The sequence below is a fragment of the Pelobates fuscus genome, chromosome 3, assembly GCF_036172605.1.
Source record: "Pelobates fuscus isolate aPelFus1 chromosome 3, aPelFus1.pri, whole genome shotgun sequence".
Lineage (NCBI taxonomy): Eukaryota > Metazoa > Chordata > Amphibia > Anura > Pelobatidae > Pelobates > Pelobates fuscus.
The window spans coordinates 218,803,767-218,826,941 of NC_086319.1; the positions used below are offsets into that span (position 1 = coordinate 218,803,767).

At 42.8% G+C, this 23,175-nt stretch overlaps 1 protein-coding gene across 1 annotated transcript in view; it reads left to right on the forward strand.

The window, feature by feature from the left end:
• Positions 1-23,175, forward strand: part of LAMB4 (laminin subunit beta 4) — a 344,917-nt gene that overhangs the window by 126,055 nt on the left and 195,687 nt on the right. The window contains exons 19-23 of the mRNA XM_063448083.1: positions 8,817-8,994; positions 14,458-14,601; positions 16,363-16,594; positions 20,407-20,564; positions 22,091-22,312. Coding sequence (XP_063304153.1) covers positions 8,817-8,994; positions 14,458-14,601; positions 16,363-16,594; positions 20,407-20,564; positions 22,091-22,312 — 934 coding nt within the window. The remainder of the gene's footprint in view (positions 1-8,816; positions 8,995-14,457; positions 14,602-16,362; positions 16,595-20,406; positions 20,565-22,090; positions 22,313-23,175) is intronic.

The window sequence follows — 23,175 nt, forward strand, 5'->3', positions numbered from 1 at the left end:
CCACTATTACCAATGTGCACTGGTGTCCTCGTGCGGATTTTACAAGAGGGCCCACACAATCCGTACTAATGTCTCAAAATGGAACCTCTATAATAGGTAAGGGCACTAAGTGACTACAGTATGCTGTAAGAGGGGAAATTAACTGGCAGTCGGGAGAGGAGGAACAATAATTTGTAATTGATACCGTTACACCTGGCCAATAAATCCTCCTGATAATTTTCTCTGTTGTTTTTTCAACCCCTAGGTGTCTCCCAAGAATACTTGGGCATCCTCACACACTTTGTGTCAATAAGCCTGGGGTACCAATGGTTGTTTAACAGACTATTTTTTCAACTCTGTACAGTAAATCATTTTCCACTTCAAAAAATGGATAAGTGAGGACTTTTTCAGGATTAACAGCGGTGCCATTCCATATGGATATATGGTTCTAGCCCCAGATATAGTGGGTTCCTCCATCTGCGCAGCTCTGAAGTTACTTAGGTTAATCTCTAAGTCAGTGAGTTCTACATCAGGTGCATGTTCAGTGTTTCTTCTAACTAGGGTTTCCATATGGGTTTAATGCTGTTTTTTAAAAGCAACTTCTCTAAGTCATCCCTTAATATATCTGAAAATTGAAAGTCACTAACAGCATCCTCTATTGGTACTGAGTTACCCTTTTCAATGGCTGTTCATGAATTTAAATAAATTGGGAAAATACCTGCCAACTATAATTTCATAGACTAATTTCTTCACCAGACCAACTGTATGATTTGTGCTACTTTGCATCTCAATAATTACCTCAGCAGTAGGTTACTGGTGTATTTCCCCATGCATACAGGCACTCTTTAGGTTCTGGGGGTCATCTATATAAATATTTCTTAAAGGGACACTACAGTCACCAAAACAACTTTAGCTTAATGAAGCAATTTTGGTGTATAGATCATACCCCTGCAGTCTCACTGCTCAATTCTCTGCCATTTATGAGTTAAATCATTTTTGTTTCTGTTTATGCAGCCCTACTCACACCTCCCCTGGCTGTGACGGACACAACCTGCCTGAGAACGATATGGTTTCACTTTCAATCAGATGTAACTTAATTTAATATAATGAATCTCCTGCTCTGTAAAATAAACTTTAATCATGCACAGAAGGCTCCTGCTGGGTCTAGTAAACGATTAAGAGAGCAATAAATTAGAAATTCCAAATTAAACAGAATATTCGAAAAGGGAAGTTTAAACATTAGATTACTCTTTACAGGAAGTTTTTATGAAGCATGTGTAAGTCACATGCAGGGAGGTGTGTCTAGGCTGCTAAATAAAGTGACTTAACTCGTTAATGGCATAGAGTTGAGCAGTGAGACTGCAATGGCATGATCTATACACACAAAACTGCTTTATTAAGCTAAAGTTGTTCTGGTGACTATAGTGTCCCTTTAACAGACCTTGGTCTTGAAGCTTATCCATACTCCCAGAATCTAGTAAAGCATTTACTTCTTTATCCTGTACCATTAAAGTACACCCGGGATGGCCCTTCAGACAATCATTTTTGGTAACCAAATATACTGAGCGAGAAAAATGTTAGTAATCATCACCCATATCACCAATATTACATTCCATTGCAACAACATTCTAAGGACAGACATTTGCTATATGTCCATAACATTATAATTAGGCATAATTATACTTTTCTAGCCTCACAAAACTCCTGCCGTAGTGTCTCTTGGGTTGTAAAAGTCCAACTCCCAAGACCCCTTTTAATCTGAAAGAATCTTACCCAAGTTACTGGGACTCTGGATCTTTGGGATCCTAGGTGTCTCTTGGTTGGAGAGTTGCGGAAATTCTCCTGCTGCCCCATACCATTCCACCAAGGCAACTAGTTCATCAGCAGTTTTAGGATCACTCTGGCTGACCCAGCGCCATCGGGAAACAGGCAATCACCGAAGGAACCAGCCAATCACGAGCTGTTTCATGATGTGGCTGGATGAGTTAACCTCTGGCTGTAACCATTTCCTGGCAAAATGTATTAAGTCAGACATCTGCAACCGTACATCTTTGTCTTGGTTGTAAGTTCAGGAGTGATATCTCTTGGCCCGAAATGCTGTCATGACACCTTGGCATGCCAAGATTTCTGCTTTCAGTATACTGTAGTCAAAGGGTTGTGCAGACTCCAAATCATTATATGCCTTCTGAATCTCTCCACTCAGGGTCAGTGCGAGAAGGCTTACACATTCAGACTCAGGCCTGCCATCTCTCTCAGCTGTCTTTTTAAAAACAATACATTAAGCCTCTACATCATCTGTAGCCATCTTCTTTTTTTTTTATTCTTTTTTTTTGTTGTGCACAAATAACAATCAGTCTTGCGCTGCCACAACAGCAGGAGCAGTAGTAAACACATATAGCATAACCGTGGCATTAGATATAACTGCACATTTTAAATATAGATGCAAAAGGTAACCATGGTAAGCAGTAACACCTGCATTCATTTTATGTTCAGGGCGGCTATCAAACTGTGTGCGAATCGTTGTATATGTAATGCAAGGATGCCTGTTTGATAAGAGATTAAGGTAATATACTGCTTGAGTGTACACTAGAGAGGGCTGTTTCTCAAGATGGTGGATTATGTTAATTAAATGCTTTAAGTAAATGTGAAAGAAGCGGTGGATGGGTGCAACTAGCGTATGTATAATTATCCTAAGATGCGAAAGTGATGCCCGTCCAGCAATGTGTATGTTAATATAACCACAAATGTATATAGCACCATAAGTCATAGTATAGGGCCCTTAACTGAGGGGGAGTCGTGCATAAGTCAGTCAGGGAGAGAGGGTTAGTCAGGCTTCCCTAGGGAGGGGTGTGTACTGAGGGTCGCATGAGCTGCTTTGGTAGGCCCTGCCTTTGCACCGTGGTCATGTGCGCCAGAATTACCTTGAGGCACAGAGAACTGCACGTCTGTTGAAGCATAGTAAGACAAACAAGCTGCTTGTTGTGATGGTATATAACAAGATATAGCAAGAATAGGTACAACAAGATTGTCACTGGTAGGTTAAACTGTGTAACTGGGAAGGGACTGACTCCACGGAACCTCAGGAGGGAAACAATTAAAGAACGCTCAGATAAGCTGCATGTATATAATATAGGTGAATTCGCTTTGCTAGCCAGCAATAAAACTAGAAGTCCCGTTAATTAGGTATGTGGGGAGAGTACCGTGAACAGCTTCACCTCTCAGCTCAGTCCCAGTGTCTTATTCAGCCTATGCCCTCCAAGGGCAGAGCACAGTCCAGTGATAAAGAAGCTTGCTGTGTGTTGTGTAGCCAAGGTTGTTGGTGCTGGACTAGAGCTCCTGCCCAGCTTGGGGTTCCCCACGGGGTCACCGACTTGCGAGGTCTGCATCTGCTCTGCTTGGGTGTGTGCATCTGTGTTGTCTTGTGTTTGAGGGGCGCGTGGTGTTTGTTTCTCCGCCTGGGTGTCGCTAGTACAGCCGAGGACTGTGGTGGGTGTCTCCAAGGTATGTATTTACCCTTTTGTGGAGGAGCAGCTGTGCGTCCCTGTGAGGCCTTTTTCCTGCCCCACCGCCATGTTGGGGCTCGATGCATTGCCGCAGCTGTGGGCTTCACCTGAATGTGTGGAGTCAGCTTGTTCGGTGGGTGGTCGCCCGGGTGGGTCAGAGCTGGTTGGCACATTCTGTTCTCCAGCTTGCGCCAGAAATAGTTGAAAATTCTGTCTAGTCTGGACAGGAAACCATATTTGTCCTCCGGGTTGCCTGGGACTCCTGCCTCGTCCGCCATTTTGGGTATGGCGCCGTAGTTTGCAGTAGATGATATGGCTTTCCCTCCACTTTCCACCATCTCAGGACATCCACCATGGGGTGGACCGGGATCACCCCCACCGGTCCGAGTGGGGGCGGGGTAACGGGACTCCGGTTCAGTACTGGTCGCCGTCGAGCAGCCCTGGTTCGGGAGAGCGGCCGCCTCTCCCATCCAGTGCACAACTGGCCGCATGGATAGAGCTGTACCGCAGGTTAGCCTCCTACACACTTAGTCGCCCTGTAGTGGGTCTCCGGTGAGTCAGGGGTTGTGTAGGTCTCTTATGCTGCTCTCGTTGAGGCAGAATGCGGGTTAAAATCGCAGTTTTGGCTCGCAGAGGAGAGGAGCTCGAGCAAAGCGCGTCTCTCCTCCATGACAGTCAGGCCCCGCCCCCTGTAGCCACCTTCTTATGTAAATAGTTACTCACTCTCTTAGAGCTGTGTGGCACTTCCGCAGTACACCTGGCCAGCCTCACAGATGGCTCTTAGATCTGGATGGCACAAGTGCATTTTTCTGCTCCTCTTTTTGTGAAAACAGCAGTTGCTGCATGCCTGTAATGTTTTCTTGCTGGGTGGCAGTAGTTTGTTGCTGTGCAGCCACAACCTGCAGTAAAGCCTTAACAACATCCTGCATTTTTGAATTTAAGAATGTTTTTTTCTTAGAATTGCAGTCTCACTCACTGATTGTGTCCTCCTTCCCTGAATCAGTGACAGGGAAATTTAGTAGCAGCTTTGTGTTGAGTGGAGATCTCGCCCTCCCTTGTCTCTAAATGCTCCATTCCAAGGACCCATATTAACTTACAGAATTTCCTTTGTCGTGGCTGAATCAAAACAAACATTCTCCCTGGGGCAATAAGACCACATATTGCATTTCAATATTTTGGTAAAATATAGATACCATCAACCACAATGCCCTGTGCTCTGTCACAATGCATGTGGTATCAACAAAACGCCCTATTTCTCCTTTAACCCCTTAAGGACAGAGCTTCAGAGGCTTGTCTTTCACTTAATGACAAGCATTTTTTGCATTTTTTTGCTGTTTGCGTTCAACTGCAATTTGCATTTTACTAATTTATTGCACCAACGCATATTATATACCGTTTTTTAAAGGACAGAAAGGGCTTTAATTTGATGTAACATATATTTACATAAATGCTTATTTATTATTAAAAAATACAGACAAATGCAAAAAAAATGAAAAATATTTTTTAACAGTTTTTGCAATAATAATGTGTGCACAATTAGTGCAGGTTAAGGAAAGTAATTAAAAATAAATTTATTTAGTTGTTCTGATTTACAGAATATATAATGTGTCTGGGATTTTCAGTTTTTTTTGGTAGTTACAGGTCACAAAGCACAAGGAGTAAAATAAACTTTTAATATGGAGCGATTTTAGAATTTGGTATGTTTGTCTTGTAAGCTTAATAGCCATAAAAGAAAACAAAATTGGCACACAAAAGTATATATTTATAAAAAGTAGACACCACAGGCTATTTACCTAAGGTTGTTTTGACACTTTATACGTAGCCATTTTACCGCCAACCTCTGCTAAATATTGGAGTAAAATTGTGTTTTTTGGGGGTTTTCGCACACTAACTTATAACAAAGAAATTCTCATGTGTATTTTGTAAAGTTGGTGTGTGCTATTCCTGTACAAAGTTTTATTATGTGTTCAGTTACTTCTGCTGAGTACAACGGTACCCCCATTGTATGTCTTTGGCACTATTTCATGAAGCTACAGTGCCATATAGGAGACCTGTCCTTTTCAGTATTCACAGTAGAATTTTGAGAGACGGATTTAATGAGCCTATGCTTCCATTTGGGGTATTATAACAGTTTGACTGTTCAAAAAAAAAACCACAAAGGCCTACCATTTGTAAAAGTAGACACTCCAGGGTATCTCATAAGGTGCATATTGTGCCTTAACATGCCCCCATTTTTTTACCATTACATGCCAAAGTATGTGGTAAAAAATAATTTTGTGCATTTTTTACATACGGATTGCATTTTTGCTGGGCATTTTGTATATTTTATATGTGCCACTAAGTTCAAACCCCCAAATTATGCTCAGCTAAGTCTTCTGAGTAAAAGGACACCCCCATTGTATGTCTATGGCACTATTTCGTGAAGCTACAGTGCCATATTGGAGACCAAGCCATATCAGTTTTTACAGAACTTTGGATTTTGACGCTGGGCCTATGTGCAATTTCCAAGCATCTTCGCAGGTTTTAAATTCAAACTACCCCACAAAGGCCTACCATTTCTTAAAGTAGACACCCCAGGGTATTTCAAAAGGCATATTTTGAACCTTAGCGTGGGATAATTTTTCCGCTAGCTTGTACCAGGTGTAGTGGTAATAAGCGTTTTTTCTGCCTTTTTGACACACAAAGTGAGTTTGCACAGTATATTTTGCAAACCTTATGTGTACCACCACTCTATAATACTTTATATGTTGCCCAGCTATGTCGGCTGAGTAAAAAAATACCCCCGTATTTACCTTTGCCAGGTAAATGTGGACATCGGAGGGGCACATTTGGGACCCTTTTTTCAAACTTTAAACTTTAAATTTTTACGCTGTGCCCATGTCCCATTTTAGAGTATTATACCAGGCTATATAATCCAAATACCCCATAAAGCCATACCATTTCTTAAAGAAGACATCCCAGGGTAATTCAAAAGGCATATTTTGAACCTTAGCGTGGGATCATTTTTCCGCTAGCTTGTACCAGGTGTAGTGGTAATGAGCGTTATTAAATGTATTTTTTAACTTTTTAAACCTTTTTTTACTTTTTAAAACTATTTTTTAAACTTTTGTTATGCTTATTAATTTTTTTAAAGTTTCTTAAACTTTCGTAAAACTTTTTTTTTACAGATTTAACATTTTTCTAAGCTTTTTTTTTACCGTTAACCCCTAACTAGCAGTAAGCAGCACTATTAGTAAATTCCCCATAACTCCCACCCACCCCAGCTAGCAAAATATTGAATTATACAATATTTAAATTAGTTAATTAAATAAATTTAACCCCTGAGGGTTAAAAAATAAATAAAAGTTAATCGTCAGGGGTTAAAAAAAATTAGACTGTGATCTGTATTTTGATCACTGTAGGCAGTGATCGACTGGCAGGGAAGGGGTTAATTTTTATTTGGACTGGGTAAAGGGTTTATTTTTTTAAATTTTTTACTTACACGTTATTAAAACTTTTTTTAAACTTAATTTTGTAACTTTTTAAAGCTAATTTTAAAACTTTTTTTAACGTTAACCCCTAGTTAGCCTAACACTAAATCCCCCAATTCCCCACTAACTTCCACCCTCCCCAGCTAGCTAAATTTATAATTTTAAAATATTAAAATTAATTAATAAAATAAATCTAACCCCTGAGGGTTAAAAAAAAAAATAATTAACCCTCAGGGGTTAAAAAAAAAAAATCAGATCATATTAAAATGTAATCCCTGCCAATTGATCACTGTAGTCAGTGATCAATTGGCAGGGAAGGGGTTAATTTTTTATTAAAATGGGTAAAGGGGGGTGGGATTTTAAATTTACTTTTTTTTTTTTTACACTAGGGGGCAGGATCAGCACTGATCTGTCTCCCTGCACTTCACAGTGAACCCAGAAGTGCAGGGAGGCGTAAGGTAAGTATACACAGCACATGTGCTCGCTCTGACATGCTGTCAGAGCGGGTACATGTGCTGGGGCAGCCCGATCCGGTGCTCCCAGTCTGCCTCTAATACAGAGGCAGACCGGGAGCACCATTAACCCCACGATCGCCGCGATTGCGGCGATCTGGGGTTAATTTTACCGTGTGACGGACGAGGTCCGTCACCCGTCGTTAAGGGTATTCCCTGGATGACGGACCTCGTTCGTCACCCGTCCTGAAGGGGTTAAAAAAATATATATCATATGTATGTTTGCACTTAGAAAGGGTAAAATTGTGATATAATGAACACATTACAAAACTACCAAAAAGCCCTGGTCACAAACACTTTGCATTTCACAAGACTTTGGTTAAAGGGACACTATAGTCACCTGAACAACTTTAGCTTAATGAAGCAGTTTTGGTGTATAGAACATGCCCCTGCAGCCTCACTGCTCAATCTTCTGCCATTTAGGAGTTAAATCCCTTTGTTTATGAACCCTAGTCACACCTCCCTGCATGTGACTTGCACAGCCTTCCATAAACACTTCCTGTAAAGAGAGCCCTATTTAGGCTTTCTTTATTGCAAGTTCTGTTTAATTAAGATTTTCTTATCCCCTTCTATGTTAATAGCCTGCTAGACCCTGCAAGAGCCTCCTGTATGTGATTAAAGTTCAATTTAGAGATTGAGATACAATTATTTAAGGAAAATTACATCTGTTTGAAAGTGAAACCAGTTTTCTTTTTCATGCAGGCTCTGTCAATCATAGCCAGGGGAGGTGTGGCTAGGGCTGCATAAACAGAAACAAAGTGATTTAACTCCTAAATGACAGTGAATTGAGCAGTGAAATTGCAGGGGAATGATCTATACACTAAAACTGCTTTATTTAGCTAAAGTAATTTAGGTGACTATAGTGTTCCTTTAAAGCATCTTACCATCCAACATGTACAACTTATCAGTGACAATAACTTTGTTTGGAAGCACTTTTAGAACCAACAAGTCTCAACTGGGTTCATAAATAGATACCATAACCACCATAAGTATTATACCATATTGTACTGATTATGGTGCTTGTATGCTAGTAGTTAAGTCCCTTCAGCAAAATGCAGAGCTATCCTTAATGAAAACCTGTCCTGGAGCACTCAAAACCTCAGACTGGGCTGTTGGTTATATATTATACATGGATATATGATTACCATGTTTAGCAGTTATCACTAAATTCAGAAAAAAATCAAATGTGTTTTGACAGACAATGTTAAGTTACACAGATGACACACACGTCCTATAATGTTTACTGCAGCAACATAAATGCAGCTTCCACATGTGCATGTACATCTGCTTTTTCCATTTATTTTTTAAATGTATTAAAATATGTATCTTTTTTTTTTCTTGTCCCTTAATAGCTTGGACTGATTCCCAAAATTGATTCAATAAACAACCTATGCAGCATAGAAGAGTTAGAAGAATATAATTATTATAACTGCATTGAAATCGCTTCTGAAGTTGGAACAGAAATCCTTCCTGATGTGTGTGAGAGGCTTATTGTCAGCATGTCGGCTCGCATTCATAACGGAGCTGTTAGTAAGTATCATTTTGACCATTTCCTTACAATTAGTCCAGTAAGTGAGGTCAGTGGTTAGTGATCCAGGCACATCTCCAGCTGAAGTTGTTATCTGAAGTTCCATTTCAGCTCCTCATGGTTCTGAGAGCGACAAAATAGGTTGTAATGGGTCGTAACAGGAGAGAGCTGTCAAATTCTAACTTGGAGGTCAAGTACGAACAAATGGCACTTCTGGAGTCACAAGGCGTAACAATATATATCTTTGTAATGTTCATATACCCTGCATGACATAATTGAACTTGTACAGAGATCTAGAGAGATAAAAATAAATGGTTTCTAAGACTCCACTATTACTAATGCCAACCGGAGTGTGATATAAATGTCATAGGCAAACTCACCCTGATGTTACTTGTAAACGCATTCAAGAACACCATGAATACTCATCATTGTATGGAATTCTGGTGGCTCCAGATACTACTGGGAAATATCCCAGTATGCTGTTTAACCCCTTAAGGACCAAACTTCTGGAATAAAAGGGAATCATGACATGTCACACATGTCATGTGTCCTTAAGGGGTTAATAGAAAAGACCGTGTTTGCATTGCTTACTAGTGACACCTCTAGTGACAGACACTCAGACGGTCACTAGAGGTGCTTCCTGTGTCAGTGCGGATTGGCTGAGATAATCAAGCTTGATGATCTCAGTCATAGAGGCAGGGCCAGTTGAGGGGAGACCAGCACAACGTTGGGGGGGAAAAAAAAGGTGAGTAAAAACACTATTTTTAAAAACAGACACACACATGCACCATGACACACACACACATACACCACGACAGACACACACACATACACCACGACAGACACACACACACATACCATGACACACACACACACACATACCATGACAGACATACACACACATACCATGACAGACATACACACACATACCATGACAGACACACCATGACACAGACCCTGACGCAGACAGACAGACACACACACACCATGACACACACACACCATGACAGACAGACACACACACCATGATACAGACACACCGTGACTCAGACAGACACACACATTACCAGACACACACCATGAGACAGACAGACACACACATACACCATGATACAGACACACCGTGACTCAGACAGACACACACATTACATGACACAGACACACACACCATGATACAGACACACCGTGACTCAGACAGACACACACATTACATGACACAGACACACACACCATGATACAGACACACCGTGACTCAGACAGACACACACATTACATGACAGACAGACACACACATTACATGACAGACAGACACACACATTACATGACAGACAGACACACACACCATGAGACAGACACACACACCATGAGACAGACACACACACCATGAGACAGACACACACACACACACCATGAGACAGACACACACACACACCATGAGACAGACACACACACACACACCATGAGACAGACACACACACACACCATGAGACAGACGCACACACACACACACCATGAAACAGACACACACACACACACCATGAGACAGAGACACACACACACCATGAGACAGACACACACACACACACACACCATGAGACAGACACACACACACACACCATGAGACAGACACACACACACACACACCATGAGACAGACACACACACACACACACACCATGAGACAGACACACACACACACACCATGAGACAGACACACACACCATGAGACAGACACACACACCATGACACACACACACACACACACCATGAGACAGACACACACCATGAGACAGACACACACTCACACACCATGAGACAGACAGACACACACACACACACCATGAGACAGACAGACAGACACACACACACACACACACCATGAGACAGACACACACACACACACACCATGAGACAGACACACACACACACACCATGAGACAGACACACACACACACACACCATGAGACAGACAGACACACACACACACCATGAGACAGACACACACACACCATGAGACAGACACACACACACACACACACACCATGAGACAGACACACACACACACACACACCATGAGACAGACATACACACACACCATGAGACAGACAGACACACACACACACACACACACACACACCATGAGACAGACACACACCATGAGACAGACACACACCATGAGACAGACACACACCCACACACCATGAGACAGACACACACACACACACCCACCCCATGAGACAGACACACACCCACACACCATGAGACAGACACACACACACACACACCCCATGAGACACACACACACACACACCATGAGACAGACAGACACACACACACACACACACACACCATGAGACAGACAGACAGACAGACACACACACACACACCATGAGACAGACACACACACACACACACACACCATGAGACAGACACACACACACACACCATGAGACAGACACACACACACACACCATGAGACAGACACACACACACACACCATGAGAGACACACACACACACACCATGAGACAGACACACACACACACCATGAGACAGACAGACACACACACACACCATGAGACAGACACACACACACACCATGAGACAGACACACACACACACACACCATGAGACAGACAGACACACACACACACACCATGAGACAGACAGACACACACACACACATACACCATGAGACAGACAGACACACACACACATACACCATGATACAGACACACCGTGACTCAGACAGACACACACATTACGTGAGACAGACACACACACACACACACCGTGAGACAGACACACACACACACACCATGATAGACACACACACACACACACCATGAGACAGACACACACACACACACCATGAGACAGACACACACACACACACACCATGAGACAGACACACACACCATGAGACAGACACACACACCATGACACACACACACACACACACACACACACACACACCATGAGACAGACACACACCATGAGACAGACACACACTCACACACCATGAGACAGACACACACACACACACACACACACACCATGAGACAGACAGACAGACAGACACACACACACACACCATGAGACACACACACACACCATGAGACAGACACACACACACACACACCATGAGACAGACAGACACACACACACCATGAGACAGACACACACACACCATGAGACAGACACACACACACACACACACCATGAGACAGACATACACACACACCATGAGACAGACAGACACACACACACACACACACACCATGAGACACACACACACACACACACACACCATGAGACAGACACACACCATGAGACAGACACACACCCACACACCATGAGACAGGCACACACACACACACACACCCCATGAGACAGACACACACCCACACACCATGAGACAGACACACACACACACACACCCCATGAGACACACACACACACACACACCATGAGACAGACAGACACACACACACACACACACCATGAGACAGACAGACAGACAGACACACACACACACACCATGAGACAGACACACACACACACACACACACCATGAGACAGACACACACACACACACCATGAGACAGACACACACACACACACCATGAGACAGACACACACACACACACCATGAGAGACACACACACACACACCATGAGACAGACACACACACACACCATGAGACAGACACACACACACACACACCATGAGACACACACACACACACACCATGAGACAGACACACACAAACACACACCATGAGACAGACAGACACACACACACACACCATGAGACAGACAGACACACACACACACATACACCATGAGACAGACAGACACACACATACACCATGATACAGACACACCGTGACTCAGACAGACACACACATTACGTGAGACAGACACACACACACACACACCGTGAGACAGACACACACACACACACCATGATAGACACACACACACACACACCATGATAGACACACACAGACCATGACACAGACAGACACACACACACACACCATAACACAAACAAACACACACCATGACAGACAGACACACCCACAGCATGAAACAGACACACACACATACAGTCCCACTGACAGACTGACACACATAATTGTTGCTGTCTGTGGGCAGACAGATGGGTGTGCTGGCAGCCGCAGGGACAGCTCTGATGGCGGCCGCAGGGGGAGCTGGCTCTTCTGGCGGCCACAGGGGGAGCTGGCTGTTCTGTCTCTGCTTCCCAGCACGCAGCTTAATGAGACCAGAGTCGAAATATGACACCATATTCCGGCCCCGGTCTTATTAAGTAGCGCGCAAGGGCGGGGAGCAGAGACAGAACAGCCAGCTCCCCCTTCCTACGGCCCACCGGGAAATTTCCCGGTGTCCCAGTGGGCCAGTCCGGCCCTGACTATGTGTATATGTTTGGACTTGACAAAGACTCCATAGCAGAGTCAAAACATTGTCTTGTGGCTTGTTGCTATTAAACCCTGCTTGAATCCACTTCTAGTATGCTTGGGCTTTCGGAATTGCCTATTGTTGGGAGTGTGCCACTCCTAGCCACGGAGGACCAAGTAAGAAATTAGGTTGATGCATGCAATCCCATTTTGTATATAGACTTAAACCTCATAATATGTCATTTAAAGGAACACTATAGGGTCAGGAACACAAACATATATTCCTGACCCTATAGTGTTAAACCCACCATTTAGGTGGCTTTCTCCCCCTCAGCCACCTTAAAAGGAATTAAACCTCACCTTATTTCCAGCGATGCCCGGAACCACGGGTGCTGACCCCGCCCTAATCTGCCTCCTTGGTGATATCATCCGAATTGTGATTTTTAGCCAATCCGATGCTTTCCCATAGGGTCATAGGGAAAGCATTGGATTGGCTAAAATTGACATGGAGGTGGGAAAGGGGCGGGGCCAAACACTGTTTTGGCCAATCAGCACTTCTTCATAGAGATGCATTTAAAAAAAGGATCTCCATGAGGAAAATTCAGCGTCCCCATGCAGAGCATGGAGACGCTGAACTGCAGTGTTACATACTGTGCAGCACTGCCCCAGGAAGCATTTTCAGTGGCCATCAGAGTAATGGCCACTTGGAGGTGTCCCTAGGGGCAATGTAAACACTACCTTTTCTCTGCAAAGGCAGTGTTTGCATTAAAATACCTGAAGGCAATGATTATTCTCACCAGAACAACTACATTAAGCTGTAGTTGTTCTGGTGACTATAGAGTCCCTTTAAGGTTAATAACTCACACTTTCCCTAATAATATAACTGATGTCATATTACACATACATTTTTATATGGAATGTGGTAGTAGTATTAGCAGGATGTATTACAATTGTTGCCTAAGGTTCTATAAACACACTGCTATATCTAATTTTCTGGGCAATGCTAGATAAAATATGGTGTAAATTGCAATCTTATTTCACTTTCAGAATGTGCATGTAATGTGGATGGCTCATTAAGTACTAGCTGCAATAAATTTGGAGGTCGATGTTCCTGCAAACCTAATGTTACAGGGCGCTGCTGTAACCGGTGCTCTGTTGGCAGCTATGGATTTGGTCCTGATGGCTGCAAAGGTATGATAGACATCTGTTTTGTGACAAAGATTGTTCTTAAATTTTAAGAACAATCATGTAGTCAAAGAACAACTGAAATTCAAAATAGAAATGGAAAGTGGTCTTGTCAAAGGTCAACAAGATAGATACGACCTATGGCTAAATAACATAGGAAATAGCTACATTTCTGGTCCCTTACCATAAGCACTTGGGGGAAGGCCTTTATTGTGACATTGTATAACTTCGTATGATGAGTCCCTCTAAGGATCTAGCTCGTTCCTAAAGTTAACTGACTGTAATATGACCAGGAGTGTGAAATGTTTTAGTGTTGTCACGTTTAAGATGAGTTTGGAGATATCTAATGAAAATATTTAATAATGAAAATAAATAATAATAAAATAAAAATTAAGGCAACAGAGGAAACCAAATAAACAGCTGCTAGCTTGAACATTTTTAGGTCCTTACCAACTAATGGTTGTTTGTCCTTTTTCCCATCTTTCCCTTACAGTCAGGGGCGTACCTGGAGCATTTGGCACCTGGGGCGGATCCTTTATTTGGCACCCCCCACCCCCTCCCAACTTTGCAATGTAAAAAAAAAACTGCACTTTTTTATGTATTTGGCACTGAGCAGTGTTTGAATATTTTTAATGTAAGCATGTTTTTGTATGGAGTTTGTGTGAGTGAATGTGCGGGTGTGTTTGCACGTATTGGCATTTGAATGCAGGCGTGCATTTTTCTGTAGTGTGGTTTTTTAATATGGTGGTGTCTTTTTATGTAGTGTTGACATTTGGATGCAGGGTTGTATTTGTGTGTAGTGTAGACGAAATGCTGAGATGTATGTACATATATACACACTGGCACACATACAGATACACAGACACACGTACTTATATAGAAACACAGTCATACACAGATACAGACACAAACACACATACAGAGAGAGACACAGGCACACATACAGATACACAGACACACGGAAAACAAACACAGATACACAGACATACAGATACACATGTATAAGTGTGTGTTTGCGTGTGCGCTTGTATAGTGTATGCAGTGTGTGTATAGTGTATGCAGTGTGTGTATAGTGTATGCAGTGTGTGTATAGTGTATGCAGTGTGTGTATAGTGTATGCAGTGTGTGTGTATAGTGTATGAAGTGTGCAGTGTGTATGTAGTGTGTGCAGTGTGTGTGTAGTGTGTGCAGTGTGTGTGTAGTGTGTGCAGTGGGTGTGTAATGTATGCAGATGCAGTGTGTATGTTGTGTGAAATAAGTGCTGCCACTTACCTGCCCGTCTCATCCTCCTCGACTGGTGGTCCGGTGGCACAGCTTTAGATGGGCAGTGAAGAGGGGCCCAGAACTCTGCATCCTCGTTTCCCATCCAGCAGCAGCAGGGTCCTCTGTTCTCGCGATCCGCGAGAGTGTTGACGCGGGTTGCCATAGCGGATCACGAGAACAGAGGATCCTGCTGCTGCTTGATGGGAATGCCGCCCCTGTGAAAATTTTGTCATAGCATTCCACAGTGGTTATAGAGCTTGGAATGTTTGTATGATCACTGTCTTACATCATTACAAAAGCTTGTTAAAAATGTTGCTGTGCAGTATCTAGACTCTATTGAGGTGTTACACCTAGTTACTACTTTATTATAGCACATATTATAGTTTCACTTTACAAAGCTTACATTTTCTTTTACATTTTGTTTGACAAATTGTATTCATCATTACATATTTATTTTTAAACTAAGTAGCACTTAGTGACAAAATATTTTCTCTTGTATTTTAGAGTGTGACTGTCATACTAAAGGGTCTATGAGTCAGTTGTGTGATCAAGTCACTGGTCAATGCGCTTGCCGCAGTGAGATACAGGGCCGCCATTGTGACAGCTGTCTGCCTGGGTATTATGGATTTCCTAACTGCAGACCTTGTCAATGTAACGGCAATACAGAACTTTGTGATGTGGCCACTGGAGCTTGCTTGAACTGCAGGGGATTTACAAATGGAACCAAATGTGAACGGTATGAAATTAATAACTGTTAAGAAGTTCATAGGATCTGTGTAAAAAGTCATTTTGTAGCTAAATGGATCCACAAATGTAAACTGAAGACTTGTGCACAGTGCAATTGTTCGCTCCTTCCAAACTGCATTCCCTGAATTAAACATTTTGTGATATATCAATGTGATAGTTCGGTTTGGCCGATATTCTTCTCTTGAAAACAAATTTGGATGTCTGAATACTTTTTTTTTTTTTTCAATTTAATTTTTATTGAAATTTTTCTTGAAACAACTTTACCATTGTATGGGTAATGGAGTTATATTTTGCCGTTTTAACACGGTTTAACTGAATATGATATACATAGCATTGTTATAGAAACAGTGTTAGCTTAAGTAGGTCATGTGAACATTATTACATTAAAAAAAAAACAATATTACGTAAAGAAAACAATAGGTATGGGCGGTGCAGAGCAGGGGAGAACTTAGATGCAGCAAAACACTTTAATGTGCGGTTGAGGACAGTCTTGTGTCTGCGCCTCCCTCTATTGCACTTACTAAACCCATCATGTTAGGATGCTGGGGTTTGAAGGGGTTCAGCGGGCTCTCATGGCTCTTGATGTGGAACCGACTTGGTTCTAGTCCCGTTTAGCAAGTCTCTGGATTTTGAGGTGCCCAACCGAGTGCCTGGATGTGTTAATGCCCATTTCTTTACTTCCCTGTAAAGGCTATGCCTTTTGGTTCGGGGATTTAGCCTGCTGTTGGGACTCGAAGGCGTAGTTGGTTTTAGGCTCCCGGTCTTTTTTGGGTGTCTCTAGGAGTGCCTCTGAGGTGTTTGCACGTGTGCGGGTCGGGATTCCGAGTTTCTGCATCAGCGGTTCTGGGTCTTCTGTTGACGTCAGCATCGCTGTCGTGTCTCCACTGGTTATCACTAGGGTTCCCCCCGGCCCCCAGCGGTACCGTATTGAGTGGTCTCTGAGCTGTCTGGCAGTGGAGGCTAGCTTCCTCCGTTCCGCTAGGGCAGAGAATGGTATGTCCGCGTAGATAGATATCTTCTGGCCTCTGTATAGTACCGATCCCTGTTCTCTGGAGCACTTCATAACCGCTGCCTTCACTGCAATATCGCGGGTTATGGCAATTATGTCTCTGGGCGCGTCTCTTGGGGCCGCAGCTGACTTTCTCACCCTGAATGCTGAGGTGATAGTGTGCTGGGAAGTGTCGTCTCTAATGCCCATGGTGTCTATTAGGTCCCTCACAAAGGTGAGTATCGTCTCATCAGGTATCTGTTCTGATATTCCCCTGAGGCGCAGGTTTTTTTGTCTGTGGCGTGTTTCTAGGGTAGTCACTGTTTGGGTCAGTTGTTGCACCTGAGAAGAGAGGCTGTGCAGTTTGGTGTCGGTGGATTGTATGTGCTTGTCCCTGGAGGCTTCTCTGCCTTCCATCTCCTGTACCCTGTGACGGATCTCTCCTATTTCTGCCTGGGCTGCTTGGAGGTCTTCCTTCCATACCTTCCGGAGGTCTGTCAGTAGCCTCCTGATATCCCCTTTTGTAGACGGCGTCGCATCCTCGTCCGTTTCAGACTGATCCGACTCCGCTCCCGAGCGGGGAGAGCTCATCGGGTCATCCTCTTCTTGGGAGGCCTCTGATGGCTCCGGCGACCCATGCTCCTCTGGCGCCATTTTGGGCAGATGCCGCGCCGCCGGCCTCTCAAATGAAAGCCGAATATCTTGCTGCCGGGGAGTACCTGGAAGGTGAGACTTCTTGTGCTTGCGACCCATAGCTTCTGTGTGTGGGGGGTGTCAGTTTGTTCGTCGCGGTTGCTCGTTTTGTGGCTTTTTCGTCGATTATTTCCCCGGCTCTGATGTCTGAATACTTTAGCAGTAAGAGGATTAATCATTTGCCTGCTGAGTAGTGACACTAAAATTAATAAATAATCTTGCATTGTGTAAGGATGTCCAATGTAAGTTAGATGACTAAAAGTCGCCTAACGACACAGAAGTCCCTCTAGAGGCTGTCTGGTAGACAGCCACTAGAGGTGGAGTAACCCCACAAGGCTAATTATTGCAGTTTAAAAAAAAATACAATAAACAGATATGCAGGGTAAGGAACCAGGGACACTGCACCCAGACCACTTCAATGAGTGGAAGTGGTCTGGGTCATGGGCATCCGCAGGAATTTTTCCAGGGTGGGCATAATTGTAATGACATCCATGCTCTGCCCCAATTTGGGATACAAAGCAGCCCTGGAAAAAAATTGTATGCCAGACCCATAAGTCATCGTGCCATGTGTGTGTGTGTGTGTGTATGTGTGTGTGTATATGTATATGTATATGTGTATATATATATATATTATTGGTATGTTTCTTTTTCTAATTCAAAGTATTGGTTTTGTCAGTGTAAAAATAAAATATTTATACAGTAAGTGTACTCACATGCAGACACAGACACTCTCAATGACACAAGCTCATTGGTACACAGGCTTACAGACAATCTCATTGATACACATAAGTTAATTGACAAAAATCACAAGCTCACTGATACACACATTGGCTCACTGACAGGCAATCTCACTGACACACAGACAAGCTTACTGGTATACACACACAAACTTAGTACAAACTCTGACACTCACACAAGGTTACTACAGACAAACCCATTGGTACACAAACTTACTACATACAAGCTTACTGTCACACACATGATCACTACAGACAAGCTCACTGACACACATGCTTACTACAGACAAGCTCACTGACTCACATGCTTACTACAGAAAAGCTCACTGATACGCACATGGTCACTACAAACTCACTGACACACACACATGCTCACTACAGAAAAGCTTGCTGATGCACATGCTCACTACAGACAAGCTCACTGACACACATGCTCATTACAGAAAAGCTTGGCGACATACACGTCTACTGCAGAAAAGCTAGCTGACACACACAAACTCGCTTACACATAAACTCACTTACACAAACACATGCTCCCTACAGAAAAGCATTCTGACACACACACATGTTCACTGCAGAAAAGCTCACTGAAACACATGCTCATTACAGACACACCCACCGACTCACACACAAGCTCAATGAGACACATACACATGCTCACTACAGACAAACCCACTGACACACACATGCTCACTACAGACAATCACACTGACATACACACAAGCTCACAATGGGCAAGCTCACTGACACATACACATGCTCACTACAGACACGCTCACTACAAACTCACCAGCACACACACATGCTCACTTACACATAAGCACACTGATACACACACACAATCACTGTCATGGGCCGAAGTCTACCTGTTACAGAAGGCTGTGGGAGACAGGGAGGTGAAGTCTCCATGTTCTGTCATCTTCCTTCTGGCGAGGTCAGCAGCGCGCGTGTGGGGGCCGAACTTTGGGGGCGGCATTTGCATGGGGTGGAAGGTAGGGTCTTAATGTGGCGGTGAAGCATAGAGGCACCAAATTGCTGGGGATTCGGGAGGGAGCCTCACAGTGCTCCCTCCACCCGTTGGAAACCTAAATTCGTCCTGCAGCACCTCCCCCCCAGCACCTTCCTCCTTCTTTCCCATGGACTGAGCTGCCACAGTCTGAGGAAAATTTGCCTGTGGTGAGGGGAAAAGTTCAAAAATCCAGGGCCCCTCCTTGCCCTCTCCTGCGGATGCCCATAGTCTGGGTGCCTATAGTGTCTCTTTAATTAAACAAAGAGAATATGTGCATCAATATAAGTTTGCAGAATGCTTTATTGTGAGCATTACTTTAGATAATGTTAAATAACTAATGTTTTGTTTTCTTCTTTCAATCTTTTTTTATATAGGTGCCTTGATAATTACGTTGGAAACCCAGTTTTAGGGCAACCTTGTCGTCCATGCATGTGTCCAGGCTCCCCTACTAGCGAACAATATTTTGCACATTCTTGTTACCAAGATCCTGATAGTCTGGAAATAGTCTGCAACTGTCTTGAAGGTTATACAGGTATGTTATACACATTAAACATGATTTCAAAGTTTGGGCACCAACTCCTCAGTTAGTGTAAGCTGTTTTAGGATTTTGATGAAAACTTTGTCTCTCCGAGTATCTTAATTGAACACTAAAGCATTAGAAGTACAAACCTGTATTACAAACACTTTATTGTACCTGTCCTTAGGTGTATGCAAGCCCTCAATCTTTGAAATAAAAAAGAAGAGAATTTAAATTTTACTTAACTTTTTCCAGTGCCAAGGCTATGTTGGAGTAGTGATTTGGATTTATAGGTCAATACACAATACACAACACTATTTAGAGAACAGCTAGCTTGTAAAAGTTAGCATGGACACTTCTCAAATGACTCGGTAAGTAGTGCTCAACTGACTCTTGTCAGTCCAGTATTTCTTCATGTGGTAATGTATTTTAGCATGGAACCAGTCTCTAGTTGTTAACAGGACCTATATTAACAAATAGTGGTTTGTCACTAAAATGGTATGAAAAAATTGGAAATTAGCCCTTGTAGTTAGTACTTAAAAGCACTGCTTTGGGTATTTCATGCTTTTTATCAGCTGTATGTGGTGTGGCTTTAAACAGCTGTATGTGGTGTGGCTTTAAATGGAATTTCCCTGCAAAATCTGGGTATTGTTGATGGAATTCAACAATGTCCAGATAGTGTAAATAAGTCCCTAAATGGGCCTAAATTTGGTCTTGATGTCACCTGTAACGAACGCTGACGGAAGGCTAAAATCTGGACTGAATGAATTAAATCCGAGACCAGAGGCTTCAACTTCAGGCCTGGATTTAAAATAGAATCTGAACTATTTGCCCACTGGCAGCACTGGCAGGTTATCAAGTAGTTTGCTAGCCAGCTGCCACATTAATATAGTAAAAAAAAAAAAAAACTAAATAAACAAAAATCCTGTGGGGTCAAAAAGACCCCCATAGTACTATAAGACCCCCATAGTGCCTATATATGTCCCTAACTGCCATACTTACTGTCTTACTGTAATTTCTTCAAATGTTTCTGTTCTTCAGACCCAAAAATGACCAAGTGAAAATCTATAATAACAGACACCACTAATTAAAATTAAAAAAGGTCAAGTTGCAAAAAAAAATAAGAAAAGAGAGAAAAGAAAAACCACACTGCAATAAAAAAACTATCCGTCTTCACCCATCGAGGACTTGTCGCGGAATGAACTCTGACAGACGGAAAAGCTCTTAAACAGGTTTTTCCATGCTATAATAGCTATCACAAAGGTGTGGGGAAATGCCCAATGCTTTGCAATATGACCAAGAGTGCTCTGATTGGTTGGCTAGAAAATCAGCCAATCAGAGCACTGTGACAGCTAAATCTCAAGAGAAGTTTCTTCCTAACCATGTAGGAAGCCAGTTCATGAGCAGTGATATTAAATATCATGGAACTTTTAACTGACCTCTGAGTGTAACTGACTTTAACTGCAGTGTAGCTTTACGCAACCCTTAATGGACTTGATGTTTATTCATGAGATTGATCCATATTTCCTTTTAACCATTAGGAAAGAACTGCAAGCAATGTCCTGTGGGATATTTTGGAAACGTGGAAAGTGGAGATTTCTGTTTACCATGTCAGTGCAATAATAACACTGATATTACAGACCCTGAATCCTGTGATAAACTCACAGGGGAATGTTTAAAATGTTTGCACAACACCTATGGGGTAAATTGTGAATCCTGTTTGCCAGGCTTTTTTGGATCTGCAATTTTCAAGAACTGCACAAGTAAGTAGAAAATAATTTAAGTTCTAAATATTCTAGAAAAAAAACAATTAGAGGCAAAGAGATGCAAAATGTCACAAACAATGTAACAACAGTAACTTGATACAGAACTGAACTGCACTACAGATATTATTATTATTGACATATATTTAGCACCAGCTTATCCCCCTGCACTTTACAATATTATAAAGGGGAACATTTAACATTAAATGAGAAAATTACAAAATGTTACAGGAACAATTGGTTGGCTTAGTTTAGATGAGTTTACAATCTAGAGGACTTATAAACAATATCACTGATGTAAGAGACGTATTGGTATATTACACTAACAGAAGTCAAACTGTTATAGAGCGAGGAAATGTCTCTGGTTGCGTGCTGTCGGTATTTACTGAGCCACTCGAATTGTGCACAAGAGATGTTTGCAGGGGGTGGTTGTGGTATCTGTCTAGCCCCATCTATCACGATTGGTATCGTGCCAGTCAGGTGGCCAGGTGTGGCTGTTCCACAGGTGCCAAAAATGGATTTGAACTCTGGACTCTTGTTGTCTTGTCTCTGAGCCTCAATTTAGTTAATGTTTCTGTCTGATGTCCTATCCTGTCTTGTCTGCAGCACTAGGGGGCTGGATTTTACATGGGGTTGCTCCTATCAATCTCAGCCTACCTGAAGCTGTTGCCCAATTAGACAGGTAAGGGACACTGCCTCTCACTGCCCCATCCCTGTTAACCTCAGGTATGGGAACCCTCCCAAACTTCTCTGTGTGCTCCCACCTTGAGCATCATGCGTATGGGGCCAGACTGAGGCCTCTAAAGGTGTTGGCTGCCGTGCGTTGGTGGGAGCAGAAGCATGGGTCGGGGCTCACCACTTGT